Source organism: Perognathus longimembris, chromosome 3, assembly GCF_023159225.1.
Source record: "Perognathus longimembris pacificus isolate PPM17 chromosome 3, ASM2315922v1, whole genome shotgun sequence".
Classification (NCBI taxonomy): Eukaryota; Metazoa; Chordata; class Mammalia; order Rodentia; family Heteromyidae; genus Perognathus; species Perognathus longimembris.
Genome location: NC_063163.1, coordinates 37,461,555 through 37,480,771, shown reverse-complemented (window position 1 = coordinate 37,480,771; position 19,217 = coordinate 37,461,555). Strand labels below are relative to the sequence as shown.

At 38.7% G+C, this 19,217-nt stretch overlaps 1 protein-coding gene across 1 annotated transcript in view; it reads right to left on the bottom strand.

Moving 5' to 3' along the window:
- Nucleotides 1-19,217, bottom strand: part of Naa16 (N-alpha-acetyltransferase 16, NatA auxiliary subunit) — a 62,970-nt gene that overhangs the window by 35,011 nt on the left and 8,742 nt on the right. The window contains 5 exon segments of the mRNA XM_048341293.1: nt 8,681-8,776; nt 10,578-10,697; nt 12,045-12,198; nt 14,747-14,881; nt 17,347-17,504. Coding sequence (XP_048197250.1) covers nt 8,681-8,776; nt 10,578-10,697; nt 12,045-12,198; nt 14,747-14,881; nt 17,347-17,504 — 663 coding nt within the window.

Below are 19,217 nucleotides of genomic sequence, written 5' to 3'. Positions count from 1 at the left end.
CAGCGACAAGAAGTTCGGGTCCACACCGGATTCGGACAAGGGAACCCAGCGCGGCAGAAAGAGGGAACGGGGGAAGCCACCACGACACTTCGCCAACCCCTGAAGGGCCAACGGCGGCGCGGGACACACACACAAAGCAGCAAAAGTGAGTCCCCCATAATCCCTTCCCCCAACGGGAGACCCAAGCCCGACAAAGAAGCTATATCTCTCTCCCTCCCCCTCCCCACTCCCGTGGGAACAAAGGATCCCCAAATCAGGCGGGAAGCTCCCATCAGGCGCTGGGAAGCCAGTCTAGCAGGGGAAGGGCGGAACAGCCCCAAGCCCCCAAAGGTTCCTGAACTGGCAGAACCGGCCCCGTCCCCTTCCCAACAGGGGCCGGGGACGGCCGGCAGGGCAAGCCCCACCCGAGGCGCCTAGACCTTGCGGACTCTTACAACTAAAATCACAGGCGCTGGTGGGCAATACCAGCCCAGCAGGGTTACCTGAGCCTGATCTCGTTCCCCCTCCTCGCAGCGGAGGCGAGGTCTGAGGGGGCCAAGCCACACCCGGACAGTCGATCCCACTGGGCCCCACACATACTGCCTCCCCCCCCAACGGACTCGCGGGAGGGCGCAAGCACAACCCAACAACCCAGGGCTCGCTCTGGGAGGCAGACCCCACTAAAGTGCCTGTTGTAGGGGACTCACAGTGCACAGGAGGGCGAGGCCCCGGCGAAAGCGCCCGCTCTGGTAGGCGTGCCCTGCACTGGTGGGCGGGGCCACAGCGACAGCACCTGCTGCCGTAGACACGCCTACACAGAAGGGAGGGAAGATCTACACAGACCTCCAGATGCGCAAATCACAAAGAAACATAACTCAGTTCATCAAAGGACAAGCCAACTCGCCAGCTCCAAAAAGCAGCACGACTGAAGAGGAGATGGAGAATAAAAAAGCAAATGAGGACATGTTAACAGGAATGATCGAAACCGTCAGAAATGAAATCAGAAAACAATTCCAGGAGTTTAGAGCGGAAATCTGGAAGGACACCCAGGAAGCCAAGAAAGAAATGGAAGCAAAACTGGATACAATGCAAGCCTCGTTTAAAGAAATGGAAGCAAAAATGGATACAATGCAAGCCGCCTTTAAAGAAAATCTCCACACCCTGAGAATTGAAATGCATGAAAAAATAGATTTAAAATACAACTCTTTAAAGGAAGAAATTTCCACGATCAGAGCTGATATGACAACCATGAATAGCTCTCTGACATCCATAAACTCCGCAATTGAAACCATAACACAAAGAGTGGACCATATGGAATCCAGAATCTCTCGCCTGGACGATGAAGCAGCTGACAACAACCAGAAAATGACCACACTCCAAGAAAAGGTGAAGCTTCAGGGAAGATTAATCCAGGAACTAATGGACAAAGACAAGAGATATAATCTGCGCATAATTGGAATAGAAGAAGGAGCCGAATATCAGAGCAGAGGGCTTAATCATGTTCTCAATAAAGTTATTGCAGAAAACTTCCCCAATCTCACAGGGCACCCCATCCAGGTAACCGAAGCCTATAGGACACCTGGCAGGCCAGACCCCAGGAAAGCCACCCCAAGGCACATAATATTCAAGACTACAGACCTCAAGATTAAAGAGCAAATTCTGAATTCAGCCAAAGCGAAGAAGGAAACTTTTTTCAATGGGAAGAGGATTCGAATAACATCCGACTTATCCACACAAACTTACCAAGCTCGAAGTGAGTGGAAGAACACCATCCAAGTACTTCAGAATAACAATTTACAACCTCGGATCAAATATCCAGCGAAACTGGAGTTCACATTCGAAGGGAGAACCAGATCTTTCCACACCAAAGAGGAGCTAAAGGAGTATGTGAATAAAAAACCAGCCCTACAGCGAATATTAAGAGGGGAAGCCCACCCAACAGAGATCGTAAAAGACACACAGACAGAATCAGAAAGAAACTTCAATAGCCAAAGTCCAGCAGAAAGACCAGCTCACTAAAGACAAGAAGAAAAAAAAAAAAAAACAGGAAAAAACAGCCCAACAAGAAAATGGAAGGAGAAAAAACACCCTTATCCTTGATCTCTTTAAATATAAATGGCTTAAACTCCCCGATCAAGAGGAGCAGACTGGCAGAATGGATCCGCAAACAAAAAGTTGACATCTGCTGTCTACAAGAGACCCACCTTACAGCAAGGGACAAAAACAGGCTTCGAATGAAAGGATGGAGCAAGATCTACCAAGCAAATGCACCCACTAAAACGGCAGGTGTAGCCATTCTGATCTCAGACAAGCTGGATTTCTCTTTAAAGTCCACTCAAAAAGACAAAGAAGGACACTACATATTAATACAAGGAAAAATCCAGAATCAAGACATCACGGTGATAAATGTATACTCACCGAACAAAAGAGGCCCGACATATGTCAAGCAAATTCTCACAGAATTACAGAGCAAGATAGATGCAAACACAATCATAGTGGGTGACTTTAATACTCCTCTCTCTCCAAGAGACAGATCCAACACCCAGAGGATTAGTAAGGGAGCTGAGGAATAACACCATTTCCCAAATGGATCTAACAGACCTATATAGAACCTTCCACCCTACAGAGACCCAATACACCTTCTTTTCAGCAGCCCATGGATCATATTCCAAAATAGACCACGTCATAGCCCACACAAAGAACCTCAGCAAATACAAAAGTATTGACATCATCCCATGTATTATATCTGATCACAGTGGATTAAAGGTAACCCTCAACAACAAAGGATACCACAGAGCCTATACACACTCTTGGAGGCTAAACCCCACGCTGCTATCCAACACTTGGGCCACAGATCAAATTAAAGATGAAATCAACGAATTCATAAGCCACAATGACAAAGAAAACACATCACAAAGAAACCTATGGGACACAGCTAAGGCAGTACTGAGGGGCAAGATCATTGCACTCAGTACCCACATTAAAAGAATGGAAGCAGAGCAGGTGAATACCCTCACGATGAAACTAAAACAACTGGAGAAACAAGAAATGACAGAATCTAAAACGACTAGGAGGGGAGAGATTACAAAGATTAAAGAAGAGATAAATCTGATTGAAAATAGAAAGACCATTCAACAAATAAATAAGACTAAAAGCTGGTTCTTTGAGAAAATAAACAAAATTGACAGACCCCTTGCAAGACTCACAAAAAAAAGAAGAGAAGAGACTCATATTCGTAAAATCAGGGACTCCACAGGAAAAATTACAACAAGTACACACGATATCCAAACAATCATAAGGAGCTATTTCCAAAACCTCTACTCAACAAAAAACAATAATTTTACAGAAATGGATCAATTCTTAGAGAAGTACAAACTGCCCAAACTGAACCAAGAAGAAATAAATCAACTAAATAAACCAATAACTTACGGTGAGATACAGGAGGTAATCAAGAACCTCCCTACTAAGAAAAGCCCAGGCCCAGATGGATTCACCAATGAATTCTACAAAACCTTTAGTGAGGAGCTAATTCCAATACTCCTCAAACTCTTCCACGAAATAGAAACGGAGGGAGAAATCCCAAACTCATTCTACGAAGCTAATATCATACTCATCCCCAAACCAGGCAAAGATCCAACAAAAAAAGAGAACTACAGACCAATATCACTAATGAACACAGATGCAAAGCTCCTCAATAAAATATTAGCTAACAGGATCCAGAAAGTGATCAAGAATATCATACATCATGACCAAGTAGGCTTCATCCCTCAGTCACAAGGATGGTTCAACATCCGTAAATCAATCAATGTAATTCACCACATAAACAGAACTAAAATCAAGAATCACATTGTTATCTCAGTCGATGCCCAAAAAGCCTTCGACAAAATACAACATCCATACCTATTAAAAGCTTTGGAGAGAACAGGAATAGATGGAACATTCCTCAAAACAATAAAAGCCATACACAACAGACCAACTGCTAACATCATATTAAATGGAGAGAAACTTAAATCATTCCCCCTAAATTCAGGAATAAGACAAGGATGCCCACTCTCCCCACTTCTGTTCAACATAGTACTGGAATCCCTAGCCATAGCAATAAGGCAAGAGGAGGACATCAAAGGGATCCACATCGGCAAGGAAGAATTCAAGTTATCCCTATTCGCAGACGACATGATCTTATATCTCAAGGACCCAAAAAACTCAGTACCCAAACTCCTACATCTAATAAACCAATTTGGCAAAGTAGCAGGATACAAAATCAATCCACAAAAGTCAGCAGCTTTTCTGTACACCAGCAATAGACAAACAGAAAAGGAAATTATGGAAACAATTCCATTTACAGTAGCCAAAAAAAGAATAAAGTACCTAGGGATCAACTTAACCAAGGACGTGACGGACCTATTCAATGAAAACTACAAAAATCTAATAAGGGAAATCAAAGAAGACACAAGGAGATGGAAAGACCTCCCATGCTCATGGGTAGGCAGAATCAATATAGTGAAAATGGCCATATTGCCCAAATTGTTATACAAATTCAATGCAATACCTATCAAAATCCCAGCCACATTCTTCACTGAAATAGAGAAACCAATCCATAAATTCATATGGAACAGCAAAAAACCTAGAATAGCCAAAGCAATTCTAGGCAAAAAACATAGTGCAGGAGGTATCACCATACCAGACTTCAAGCTCTACTACAAGGCCATCATAACAAAAACAGCATGGTATTGGTATAAAAACAGATCGGAAGACCAGTGGATTAGAATTGAAGACCCAGAAATAAAACCGCACTCTTACAGCCAACTGATATTCGACAAAGGAGCTAAAGACATACAATGGAATAAACATAGCCTCTTCAACTACTGGTGCTGGGAGAACTGGGCAGCCATATGCAGAAAACTCAAAGTAGACCCAAGCCTATCACCATGCACCAAGATCAACTCAAAATGGATCAAGGACCTCAACATCAGACCTGAATCCTTGAAACTACTGAAGGACAGAGTAGGAAAGACACTAGAACTTATAGGCACAGGAAGGAACTTCCTGAATAGAGTCCCAGGGGCACAACAAATAGGGGAAAGACTCAACAAATGGGACTACTACAAATTAAAAAGTTTCTGCACAGCTAAGGTCATAACCACCAAAATAGAAAGACAGCCAACGATATGGGAAAGGATATTTACCAGCACAGCAACAGACAAAGGCCTGATATCTGTCATCTACAGAGAACTCAAAAAACTAAGCCCCTCCAAGCCCAATAAACCTATTAGGAAATGGGCAAAAGAGCTAAAGAGAGACTTCACAAGAGAAGATATAAAAATGGCAAAGAAACACATGAGGAAATGCTCAACATCCCTGCTAGTAAAGGAAATGCAAATAAAAACAACCCTGAGATACCACCTCACCCCAGTTAGAATGGCCTATACTCTGAACTCAGGAAACAACAAATGCTGGAGGGGCTGTGGGGAAAGAGGAACCCTTCTCCATTGTTGGTGGGAGTGCAAATTAGTACAGCCACTTTGGAGAACAGTATGGAGGTTTCTCAAAAAGCTCAATATAGACCTACCCTATGACCCAGCCATACCACTCCTAGGCATCTATCCTAAACAGCAAAACCCAAGATATCAAAAGGACATTTGTACTTCCATGTTTATCGCAGCACAATTCACAATAGCCAAAATTTGGAAACAACCCAGATGCCCCTCCACAGATGAATGGATCCAAAAAATATGGTACTTATACACAATGGAATACTACATAGCGATTAGGAATGGTGAAATATTGTTATTCGCAGGGAAATGGTCAGAACTCGAACAAATAATGTTGAGTGAGACAAGCCTAGAACACAGAAAACAAAGGGGCATGATCTCCCTGATATATGACTGTTAACAAAGGGAGATGGAGAGACAGTAGAGACCAAGTCTGTGAACACTGTATATGTGCTTGATACATTGTATATTGCATATGGGTCTACCTGACCTAGACATGGGATGGGAAAACAGGTTGTAAGATATCACAAGAAATGTACACACTGCCCTACTATGTAACTGCACCCTCTTTGCACAGCACCTTGTAAAAAAATTTTATGTTCAATTAATAATAAAAAAAATTAAAAAAAAAAGTCACATGCAAGCAAGAACTCTAAGCACTCCTGTCAGAATATTGCTGATGTGTTTCACCCAGTTTCCCAAACCAACTTGAATGAGAATATCCCAGCATTCCAGAATCTACCCCACCAAGCCTAGTAATACTCCCTGGATTCAATATTCTGCTTTCAGTATTCTATAATACAAAAAAGTAAACAGGGAAGATCAAAATAGCAATATTGCTATCTGTTAAACTGAAATGCATTGATGGGAAATGACTTTTCTTATAAATTCTACTATCTAATCCAATACATTGCTAAGAAATAGTTCAGATCTTTTCCAATTGAGTCAACTAAATTTTTTAAATTTTCATGAACACTTTCATATAAACAAAATGATAATCCCATTAAGTACATATTTCAACTGTAAATGAGAATTCATTTAAAATATATACTCTAATCCATTCCTACCAAAGTGCCTGAAGTCTTTAATAATTCATACCCTGCTAGCACTTACAAGTAAAAATAAAGAACGGTTTAAGAGCCAGATGCCAGTAAGCCTGTAATTCTAACTACTTAGAAGGCTGAGAAGAGGATCATGGTTCAGGGCAGCATGGGCAGAAAAATTCAGGAGAACTCTTCTCAACGAATAGCTAGGGGCAATGGCATACACCTGTCATCCTAGCTACATTGGAGGCTAAGATGGGTAAGACTGCAGGTCTAGGCCAGACTGAGCAGAAAAGTCGTGACTTCATCTCAACAACAACTGGGCATGGTGGCATGTCATCCCAGTTTCAGTACCAAGCCTAAAATAGGCAAATCAAAGGGAAGGAATCAAGACCTGATCTAAAAAATAACTGGTGCAAAAGAAAGGGCGGGGATGGGACTCAACCATAGACTGCATGACTCTCAAGTTCATGCTTGGCACTGAGTTCAAACTCAGTAGCACCAATGATGATGACAATGATAGTACAAAATCAATTGCATTCTATAAATAAATGGCAAAATTCTGGAATGTAACTCTGGAGAGAGAAGATATTGTGATTTAGAAATGAAATGTCCCTCAAGAAGGCTTATATGTTAAAGGCTTAATAACAAGCTGGTGAGAGGTTGATTGTATTGAGAGGTGATTTATCATGAGGGTGCTAACTTCACTAATGGATTTGAGTTCAGAACTGAATGGACTATTTGATGGTAGGACCTTGTTGAAGGTGGGGGCATGCCTTTGAAGGGTGTAACTTTTTTGTTTCTGGACTCCTGTGTTCTATGTGGCCTCTTTTTTTTTTTTTTTTGCTTAAGGCTAGCACTCTGCCACTTGAGCCACAGCACCACTTCTGGCTGTTTTCTGTATATGTGGTGCTGGTGAATTGAACCCATGGTTTCATGTATACGAGGCAAGCACTCTTGCCACTAGGCCATATTCCCAGGCCCTCTTCTGTGTTCTAATTGCAGGATTCTACAGGATAAGCAGCTCTACTATACATTCTCCGTCCGCCATGATGCCTTTGTCTCACCACAGGCCCAGGAACCAATGGAACCAAACTACTGTGGATTGAATCCTCTGAAAACCATGAACCAAAGTAAATCTTTTTTCCTTTAGGATGTTATCTTAGGTACATTGTCACAGAGTCAAAAAGTTGACTAACACAATGCTTCAAAGGAATGGTAAAAGCTGTAGTAGGCAGTTCACAACTCTTTCTTTGAATATATACCTAAAAAGACCAGAAAACTTCTAAACTTAAGTCATAATGTCTCATATATAATTTATCATCAATTAATTCTAAGGAACTTCATTCACATGCTAAATATGGTATTTTTTTTAAGAAGCTGGGGACATGTGGCTCATGCTTGTAATCCTAGCTACTCAGGATACTGAGATCTGAGAATCATAGTTGGAAGCCAGCCCAGGCAGGAAAGTCTGTGAGACTTTTTCTTGTGTGATTTTTTAATTTTTTTAAATGCTAATCCTGAGGCTTGAACTCAGGGCCTGGGCACTGTCCCTGAGCAATTTTACTCAAGGTTAGCATTACCACTTGAGCTACAGCTCCACTTGCAGCTTTTGGAAGTAAAAGTCTCATGGTTTTTCCTGTCCAGGCTGGCTTCCAAGTACAATCCTCAGATCCCAGCCTTATGAATAGCTAGAATTACAAATGTAAGTGAGCTACCAGTACTGGCAAGAAATGTTTTATATAGCCAAATTATGATACTTAAAAATTAACATTTAGCTACACATTGAAATGCAGTACTGTCCTTAAACATATGTATAGTGAAACTCAAACCTGCTAACTCTTATTCATAAGATTAGTACCAACTATCAAAACTAGGTTTTTAAAGTATGAATGGTATTAATTTTGTCAAGTGATTTTTAAGTTACAGAAGATATCCTAGGGCTGGGGATATGGCCTAGTGGCAAGAGAGCTTGCCTCGTATACATGAGGCCCTGGGTTCGATTCCCCAGCACCACATATAGAGAAAACGGCCAGAAGTGGCGCTGTGGCTCAAGTGGCAGAGTGCTAACCTTGAGCAAAAGGAAGCCAGGGACAGTGCTCAGGCCCTGAGTCCAAGGCCCAGGACTGGCCAAAAAAAAAAAAAAAGAAGATATCCTAGTATTACCTGGGACAAGATTCAAAGGTAATCTTCTAGGTGCAATTGCTCTGGGATGCTGCTGACTATTTTCTTCATAAATCTGAAGCCTCTCTTCTAAAGTACCTATTATCAGTAAATATGTATAAAATTCATAGTGTTACAACTTCATCTGTGAATAAAACACTGGCACTTTAAAATATCATAAGACTAGCATTATCAATATTAAAGCTGCTCTCGATTGACAAGATCAACATTTACAACTCTGTGGCAGTAAAATATGATGATCAATAAATCATTATTTTAAACCCAATTTCCAGAGATATCCAATCCTTATTTCATCACAGCAGATACTAAATACAATTCAAATCATTTCCACCCAAGTCATATAGAGACATGCTGCGTATCTTTTACATTCTGAGCTCATCCTCTTATAATATATCCTTATGTCTTACACAAACACTCTAAATCAATGAGGTCTACACATATTCCTCCAAAGTCTAAAACACCTATTGATTGGGCTTAAAGAAGGAAATGCTTTTAGGACCACACTACAAATGTTTTACAGCTTAAAAGATTAATATCTATGGTTGCTTTGACACAAAATCTTTAATAAAACAACATTATAAAAGGAAACTCATTAGTCTAGATTCTTTAAAGTAGTAACCATTTCTCCCAAATGAGATATATATATATATATATATATATATAATTCTAACAGAAGTATATCTTCACTTCCCCAAACTACCTACTTTTATAGCATCACACAAAGGTTCTGCTTGTAAACCAGAAGTTACTTGCCACATCAATAAAAACAACATATTTGAGTATGTAGTTTATTATTCTAAAATATCCTACATACAGGCATATAAAGGAAGACTATGTTACATAAACCATAGACAAGTTACAGTAGAATCTTCAAAGCAAAAACATACCTCTTTTGAATTATAAGGTGTAAATAGGTTTTAATTCAGAACACAAAAATATAATAATTCTGAATGCTAGCAAACAAGGTATTTTCATATTAAGTGTAGTGTTTGGTGTCAATATTATAAAAACACTGCACCTCAAAGAATGTTTGACTTTGTGTACACACATTCTTTCCCCCAGTAATATGTTTTAGAACTCCAATGTGGTTGAGTTCTTAAAAGTGGGAAATGTGAAAAACAATGTTTCACATTTTGTAACCATTTAGACTTCTGGGATTAATAAGGACCCTTACATTAAAATTTATAATGAAAGCTACTAAGTATTTTTAAGAAGTAGTTCTTATATCTACTGCTAATAGAGAATAACAAGCTGTAAATACTAAAGGATTTTTCTACTAAGAATTCTTGAGATGTAATAAGTTTCACAAATATTGTTAACATTAAGACAAATGATGCCATTTCAATGCCCTACTACAAGTCACAAATTAGAGCTCCAGAACTTACCATGGGGGAAGAAAATGTCCTAAGGAACCTAAAAAGATGTAATTAGTTTTTTGGTCAACATAGTTTATAGTAACCAAGGATGTTATACTCATTTTAATAAAACATATAAGTACTTTTACTAGTTATTGTTAGATCAGTAATCATAGTTCAAGAAAAACCATAGTCATTTCTTATTTCCTAACTGCAAGCTTGAAATCAAAATCATCTTGTCTCAGCCCCCTAGTGCTGGGATTACAGGAAAATTTCATAAAATCTGGTTCTAATTAGTCTTAATTGGTAAGATTTTTAAATGGGTGAAAAACTACAATTATCAGTAAGGATTACCATTTTAATGTAATTTTTTAAAATTAATCTTCACCACCATATTCAAGCTATAGTATTATAAGGGAAAACAAGTATAATGCTCAAAGTATTTGTTCTCAAGGATTATTATAACTTTACATCTTATATACTTCAAACACTAGTGAAGGTAGAAAAGAGAAATCTTTACATACTAAATTGTAGAGATTTTTCCAAGCCTTCATAATAACACCAATTTTCTGCATTCCAATTAATCAAGTGTTTGAATACTTCACTGGCTTCTCTTAATCTTCCCAATTTCAACAATATTTCCCCTAAAATTAAGTTTAAAATCATATATTCATTTTACTTTAACAGTACTTTTCTGAGATTTCACTAAGCAACATTAGTGAGCAGATATTTATGAAAAAAAGAACTGTTTCCTTTTGGCACACGCTACTTCAGTTTGTGTAACTAAACAAAGGCTCCTTCACAGCTTACTTCAGAAATTACCTTCATTTAAGCATTCTACCATATTAATATTCATTTGTGTCTCCCTCTCACCTACTAAATATAATATGTATGACACTAATTTGTTAGAAAAACATCTTTGCATTACACATACTTTCATATACTCTTTAAGATACCTAAGGACTACTCTACATAGCCAAATTAGTTTGGCAAATAATTCTAATAAAATGTCTATCTACTTCCAACAAGATTTAAATGTATTTTTCCTGAGACAGAGCCTCATTGTACAGTTAAGACTGGGCTTGAAATCAGAATCATCATGTCTCAGCCCCCTAAGGCTTAGTGCTAGCATTACAGGCAAATGCTCAGATATTAAGTAATTCTCTATTCAATTCTATAGGTCACTAAAATTGGAGAAATTAACTTGGCAAAATTATAAAATCCAACACTACTTCATACTAAAAACTCATACAACTCATGTCCATGTGCAAGTGAACTCTGAGGTTCAAATCATTTCAGTAAGAAAGTTACTTTCATTTTGGTAAAATGAAAGTGGGTATAGAGAATCAGGAACTAAAACCTTAATATAATGATAATCAAATGTAGTCCAAGATTCTTTTTAAAAGACTCTTAATACTGAACATAGTAAGCTATGTACCAGTGGCTCGCAGCAGTAATCGTAGTTCATGCTACAGCTTTCATCAGCTGCAGGTAGTTGAACAAGAACAGGACATCAAAACATTTATTTAAATCCACAGTTCATTAAAAGGTTGAAAAACAGTATTGTCATCAATATTAATATTAAGTACAATAAAGACCAAATTAGATGCTATACATTAGTAAGTTAAAAGTAATAATAGTAATGTTCCTCAGTCTCCTTCATCTCCAAAAAGTATATTACAATGACATGGGGCTGGGAATGTGGCTTAGTGGTAGAGTGCTCGCATAGCATGCATGAAGCCCTGGGTTCAATTTCTCAGTACCACATAAACAGAAAAGGCCAGAAGTGGCACTGTGGCTCAACTAGTAGAATGCTAGCCTTGAAAACAAAGAGGCTCAGGGACAGTACCCAGACCCAGAGTTCAAGTCCAGGACCGACACACACACACAAAAATAATAATAATGGCTTAATAATAATGGTGTTGTTTATTAGAAATGAACATATTTTTATTATTTTCCTTAGTGGGTCCTACTTTTAAAAAGCCACTTACCCTTAATTTCTCCCACCAAAACTTTATCACAAACTTGTTTCCCATATGTTTCTATATGTTCTAAAGGTTCTTGAAAGAGATCTGCCTCTCTCATCACTCAATTCTGATATAGTATGACTTCACTATATTCATAGTCTAATTTGTTGACAGGAACCTAAAAGAAAACCAAATTATGTTACTTGTGTAATTATATAAAGTAGTTACAGATCTTTTTTTTCAGAAGATATCTGCAGACTTTAAAAAGCAACTGACAAGCAGTTTCAAATATGAGTAATTACTACCAGCACAGCAGATTAATGCAGTCATTACAATAAATAAACGTGTGGAACTTCTACCCATGGCCAAGTGAAGAGGTAAGCAAATCCTATGCCCAAGTATAAAAATGGTTGAACTTCTCAGACAGAGTGGTCAAGAGATTTTGAAATGATAAAAGGTAGGAATGAGACACAGGGCCTCAGGTTGGATTTCTGACACTATGTGATCTAACTTCCATAACATCTCCATCAACTCTACAGCCAAACCCACACAGAAAATGTTTTGTAAAGCTGGGTGCCAGTGGCTCATGCTTATAATTCTAGCTACTCAGGAGGTTGAGCTCTGAGGATCACAGTTCAAAGTTAGCCTGGGCAGGAAAGCTCATGAGACTCTTGTTTGCAACTGACTATCAAGAAGCCAGAAGTAGGGGCTGGGGATATAGCCTAGTGGCAAGAGTGCCTGCCTCGGATACACTAGGCCCTAGGTTCGGTTCCCCAGCACCACATATACAGAAAACGGCCAGAAGCGGCGCTGTGGCTCAAATGGCAGAGTGCTAGCCTTGAGCGGGAAGAAGCCAGGGACAGTGCTCAGGCCCTGAGTCCAAGGCCCAGGACTGGCCAAAAAAAAAAAAAAAAAAAAAGAAGCCAGAAGTAGAGTTATGGCTCAAGTGGCAACAAGCTATCCTTGAGCATAAAAGCTCAGGAACAGTGCCAGGACTCACACCAAAAACAAAAAACTAAAACAAGTTCTGTTATCAGGAATCTACCCCCACTGGTAAAGTAGAGAGTGTTCCAAAATAAAAGCAGATAGTCCCAGAGAACCAGATGCTAAGAGGAAGGGGGAAAAAAAGCACCAAAGGAAATATTTTTCAAACTAAAACATGGCTGATAAATAAAAATTTCAACAAAAGTGGTGGTGATTGGTAGTTACACAATGAATCTACACATTAAAATTCATAGAAATATACATAAAAATAGGGTTAATTTTTATTTTTGTGCTGTCAGTTCTAAGGCTTGAACTCAGAGCATGGGCACTGTTTCTGAACTTTTGTGGTCAAGGCTATCACTGCAACATTTGAGCCATAGCTACAGCTTTTTTGGTGGTTAACTGGAGATAATAATCTCCAGCTACCAAGTGCTGGTAGCTCACATCCATAATCCTAGCTACCTAGGAGGCTGGGATCTGAGGATAAGTGATAGACATCCTCAGACAAAGAAAGGGCTCAGACAGGTATGTTCCATAATCTTTCTCAGAAAGTTACTATGGGATATATTTTTAGCAAAACACAATAAAGAAAATGCAAATTTCAGTAAAGAAACAATTCTGGCGCCAGAAAGAAAGAATGTGCAACCATCTTCCAGGTTTGTGGAGAGAAGCACAGACTATAACGAATCCACATTTGTTATTTTCTAAAAAGCTATTTTATTACAAATACTTTTGCTGTGTCTGTGAATGTGTGTCCTACGCACTGTACTCAATATTGGAGCTGAAGACTGAATGACATGTGGCAGTGTCTCACAGCAAAAATTGGAGATTATCAGTGCTCAAAAATTACTCCTAAATAGAAGCAGTGAACATACTGGCAACACCTGTTCAAATCAGTTTTCAAAACTCTTAAAATTAACCACAGGCTTTTAGTAACCTGGAAATTATTAAATTAATATATATATATTAGTTTTGAAAGAAAGCTGATTGCCAATGTCTAATTTCTGTATTCCTAGCTACTTAGGATGCTAAGACTGGAATGATCATGAAGAAAGGCCAGCCCAGGCAAAAAGTCTCCAAAGGCTCTCTCAACCAATACAAAGCTGGGCACTGTAGCACACACCTGTCACTCTAGCTATTTGAGAAGTATAAATAGGAGGACCATCACTGGTCAGGGCTGCCCAGGCAAAAAGTGAGACTGTATGAAAAATAATGAAAGCTATCTTTCCAGAAGATGGCAGAGTACAATAATCTGACATTTTCACTTCATGAAAGAGAATACTCTGGGCTGGGAATATGGCCTAGTAGCAAGAGTGTTTGCCTCGAAAGAGAATAATCTTCTGATGTATCACAATTGTAGATTATTCTTTTCTGTAGAAGAGACTAGATTTTGAAAAGTCCAAGAGAACCAGAACCCATAAAAGAGGCAAGAAATTACAGAGAAATAAACCCAACCGAAAATAAAAGCACCGCCAAGCTTGGTCACACACCCACTACTCACTGGTTAGGGGAGCAGAAATTGAAAAGTGCAATACCAAATAAAACTAGATGATCCAGACTAAAAGACCTTAAATTGCAAATGGAACAATAAAAAGAACAGTGCTAGAAGTATCACAATACTGAAAACTTGCCAAGCTTTTCCACAGATTTCAAAGACTGATTCAAATTTAGAAAGGGGAAATTTAGAAGTTAACTATTTTAGTTTGTGAAAGTAGAAGAAAATATTAGAATGATGTCCTTACTTGCTGTGCTTGTCTAAATTCTTCTAATAGCTTTAGTGCCATATCATAATCTCTCAGCAAATGATATGCAATGGCATAGCCAATCCAGGAAGCACGTTGTGTTGGACGTAAATGAAGAAGCTGATATCTTGTCTCCTTTAAAGAAATTTATCGGGGCTGGGGATATGGCCTAGTGGCAAGAGTGCTTGCCTCATATACATGAGGCCCTGGGTTCGATTCCCTAGCACCACATATACAGAAAATGGCCAGAAGTGGCGCTGTGGCTCAAGTGGCAGAGTGCTAGCCTTGAGCAAGAAGAAGCCAGGGACAGTGCTCAGGCCATGAGTCTAAGCCCAGGACTGGCCAAAAAAAAAGAAATTTATCTTTTATACTTTTAATTTTTTTAACCTTCTTAAAAATTTCTATTGTATCGGCATTTTAACATAGTAATTTATATTTAACACATTTCTAATAAATCCAACCAACAAATATAAATTTAAAAACTGATAGAAATACTTTTTATGTTTTTCATCTAAATTATTCAATGTATTTAATTATATATTAATGTAATTACAAGGCTATCACTGAAAACTCATCTTTGAGGCCCATGAATTTGAGCTGTCTCATAAATTAACTTCATAATGAAATGTCTTCAGATGAAATTTAAACATTTTATAAGAAAGACTGTGAGAACTTTTTATATATCAGATTTTTAATTGCTATATGAAATTTCAATGTTTTTACATTGGTATAATTGTCCCCAAACAGAGTCAGGGGAAACATTCACCCACAGACTGGACTTTCATAGGAGAAACATCTCCAATATCACTGTGAAGTGACTGTCTTACATACTAAGGACAAAATGCTAGAAATTTCATCATGGCTGTTTCAGTAGAATCAAAGTATTTTCTAGCAGAAAACCTAACCTCCTTATATAGATAATCCCACCTCTCCTAACTCATTTCTTTCTCCAAATTATAAACAAGTGCTACTCATTAAAGCATAGGTGTCATGAAGAATATTAACTGCAAGAGAGTCTAGAAGATGTAGCCTTTAATTTCCATGTTAGATGACTGGAGTAAGTACCAAATGAGTCCATCCTTGTGTGTCTGGTTCCTAGCATATATTAAGCTGTATCACTCTACCCACTATGTTCGTTGCTGCTACTCTGTAACCACAACTCCCTCATTAACGTCTGGGTCAGTTAAATCCTTCCATCATCCTGGCAAAATACAACAATAATGTGGATCACCCATCTAATAATCTGCCTAGTTCCAAGATTTCCTCATCTTCAATGACTTTCTCCCTATCTCCTAAGTATGCACTCACATAACCATATCCAAGACCTTCATACCATCCAGAAATCACAAATTAGATAGAAAACACCCTTGATGAATGGTGCCATTATGAAGTTCAGCAGAGCCTTTGAATTCACTAAATGTAGAAAGAAGGCAGAAAATAAAAAAACAAAGAGAAAAGGAAGCAAAGAAGGGAAGGGGGGACTCAAGGAAAATTAGTGGCTCATTTATTTCATTATCTCATTTATATGAGAAACTGAAAGAATTCCATTCTGGACATGGCGATTCTCTAATATGAAGTGGAATAAACAGGCGCATGGAGACGTCTAGCGGAGAAAAGAAAATGCAAGTTTGAACTGCTGAAAGACTGACTTATGGCAATCATTGTTACATAATCTATTAAAAAAACTATTTAATTTTTAGATTTCAGTTATAAGAGATGTCAAATCCAACATTTATTCACCAAGATTATAAATATCATACCCACAAAGAATCTAGAATAGCATTTTCACATAAAAGATACTCTAGTTGTTTTTTTTAAGTATTAAAGTATTAAATAGGGGCTGGGGATATAGCCTAGTGGCAAGAGTGCCTGCCTCGGATACACGAGGCCCTAGGTTCGATTCCCCAGCACCACATATACAGAAAACGGCCAGAAGCGGCGCTGTGGCTCAAGTGGCAGAGTGCTAGCCTTGAGCGGGAAGAAGCCAGGGACAGTGCTCAGGCCCTGAGTCCAAGGCCCAGGACTGGCCAAAAAAAAAAAAAAAAGTATTAAATAGGTGGGCACCAGTGGTTCACACCTGTCATTCCAAGTTACTCAGGAGGCTGAGATCTGAGGATCAGAGTTAAAAGCCAGCCCAAGCAGGAAGGTCCATGAGACCTCTACTAAACTACACAAAAGAAGCCAGAAGTGGAGCTGTGGCTCAAGTGGTCTCAAACAAAAAAGCTCAAGGGCGGCACTCAGGCCCCATGGTTAAGCCCCAGGACCAGCACAAACACACACACAAAAGCAAGGAAAGAAAGGAAGGAGGGAATCAAGAAATAAACAGTGGCTCATTTATTTCATTATCTCATTTATATAAGAAACTAAAAGAATTCCACTCTGGACATGGCAACATATGAAAGGCTAGTTCTTACTTGATGCTCAAGTATCAAGTCCTGTAACTATTATCATAGAAAAATCTCAAGTGATTTATTCTACAAATTCTACTGAGTCAAACCTATATGAATATGGCATTTGTTTACTTTGCTTTAAAAAAATTCACATGCTTTAAAAATGCAATCTCTTGTTTAAAAATGTACATTTAAGACTAATGTACGTACTTGGTAACCTTCAAGGTCTCTCATTTGAATCTGCAACAAAGACAGGTCCCTCAAGATTTGCAGATTATTTCTGTCTAACTTGAGAGCATTTCGGTAATACTTAATAGCTTCATCATATTTCTTCTCAGAACGTTGCAGGAGGCCATATGCATGCCAACCTATTAAGTTAAGGAAAAAGAGATTTTCACAGACACTAGAATATGCTATAATTTCTCCAAAAACACCTTAACAAAAATAGCATTTTATCTGAGATTTGTTTCAGAATAATCTGTGGTAACAGGAAGGGATTGTGAAGGGTAAAGACAAAACTAAACAAGCTGTGGTAATCACTGTTAAATTGTTGAAAATGGGTGAAAAGTACACAGAGATTCACTATTCAATTCTCTCTACTTTTACACATGTTTGAAATATTTCATAGTTTTTTATGCAACCTCAAAAGTCTTTGCAAAAATATTTCTCTATATTCTATTTTCTCCTCATTTTTTCCCATCAACCTCAACACTCACTAACATAAAATTTTCTTATAAAAATAAGTCTACATTCAACCAGTCCCGAAAAATAAAAATGTAACCACTAGTAATAAGAAAGACCAAAACACTTCAGTTTTCTTTGTCATACAATCTTAGTATATCTTGGAATAAGAACAAAAAAAACTATCATACTTACATGCCCTGTCTCTTCACTCTAGGGATAAGAAAATAGTATTTAGTACTGAGAGAGAGCACTAAATATGTGGTATCAGTACTAATGCTGTTCATGTTTAACACTAATCCCTTGGGGCCAGGAATATGGCCTAGTGGCAAAAGTGCTTGCCTCATATACATGAAGCCTGGGTTCAATTCCCCAGCACCAGATATATAGAAAATGGCCAGAAGTGGCGCTGTGGCTCAAGTGGCAGAATGCTAGCCTTGAGCAAAAAGAAGCCAGGGACAGTGCTCAGGCCCTCAGTTCAAGGCCCAGGACTGGCAAAAACAACAACAACAAAAACCCACTAATCACTTAACACTAATCATTTGTTAATTAAACATGAAAAACTATACCAGAGCACTATGTAAAAAGATTAGGCATACACACATACATGGACAAAATAAACTAAAAGCAATTTCAATGATACATTAAAAATATTTTTATTTTTTTACATACTGGAACATTAGTCAGAAAAATAATTTAGTAAAGCAACAGCTATGTCCTTGTGTTAACAGAAACCAAGCTTAGGAAACAGCATCTTCCTTAATACTAAATAAAAACCTGTCTTTTATCTGGCAAAAGTGAAGACTCAAACTCAGGGCCTTGTGCACTCAGGAAGAGCTTAGTACTGAGCTACCAAAATCAGTTTTGAAACAAACCAAAAATCCTACCATGCCTATAACCCTATCTACTCAGGAGGCTACGATCTGAGACCAGAGTTCAGAGCCAGCCCAGACAGATAAACTGTTCTCTACGACTAACTCACAGAAAAATGGAAGTGGAAGTGTGGCTCAAGTGGCAGAGGATCAGCCATGAGCTTGAGAAAGAAGAGCTAGAGCTTGATGCCTGCCACAGTTCAAACCCAATACTGTCATACACACACAAAAAAAAACTTAAAAAGCCAAACCTGGGGCTGGGAACATGGCCTAGTGGCAGAGTGCTTGCCTTGTGTACATGAAGCCCTGGGTTTGATTCCTCAGCACCACATACAGAAGGGTATGTCCAGAAGGGACAATGTGGCTCAAGTGGTAGAGTGCTAGCCTTGAGCAAAAAGAAGCCAGGGGCAGTGTTCAGGCCCTGAGTTCAAGCCCCAGGACTGGCAAAACAAACAAACAAACAAAAAAAGCCAAACCTGTTGTAAAATACGTTCCATTTAAAATTCTTTTTCTAGGGGAGGAGGTGGG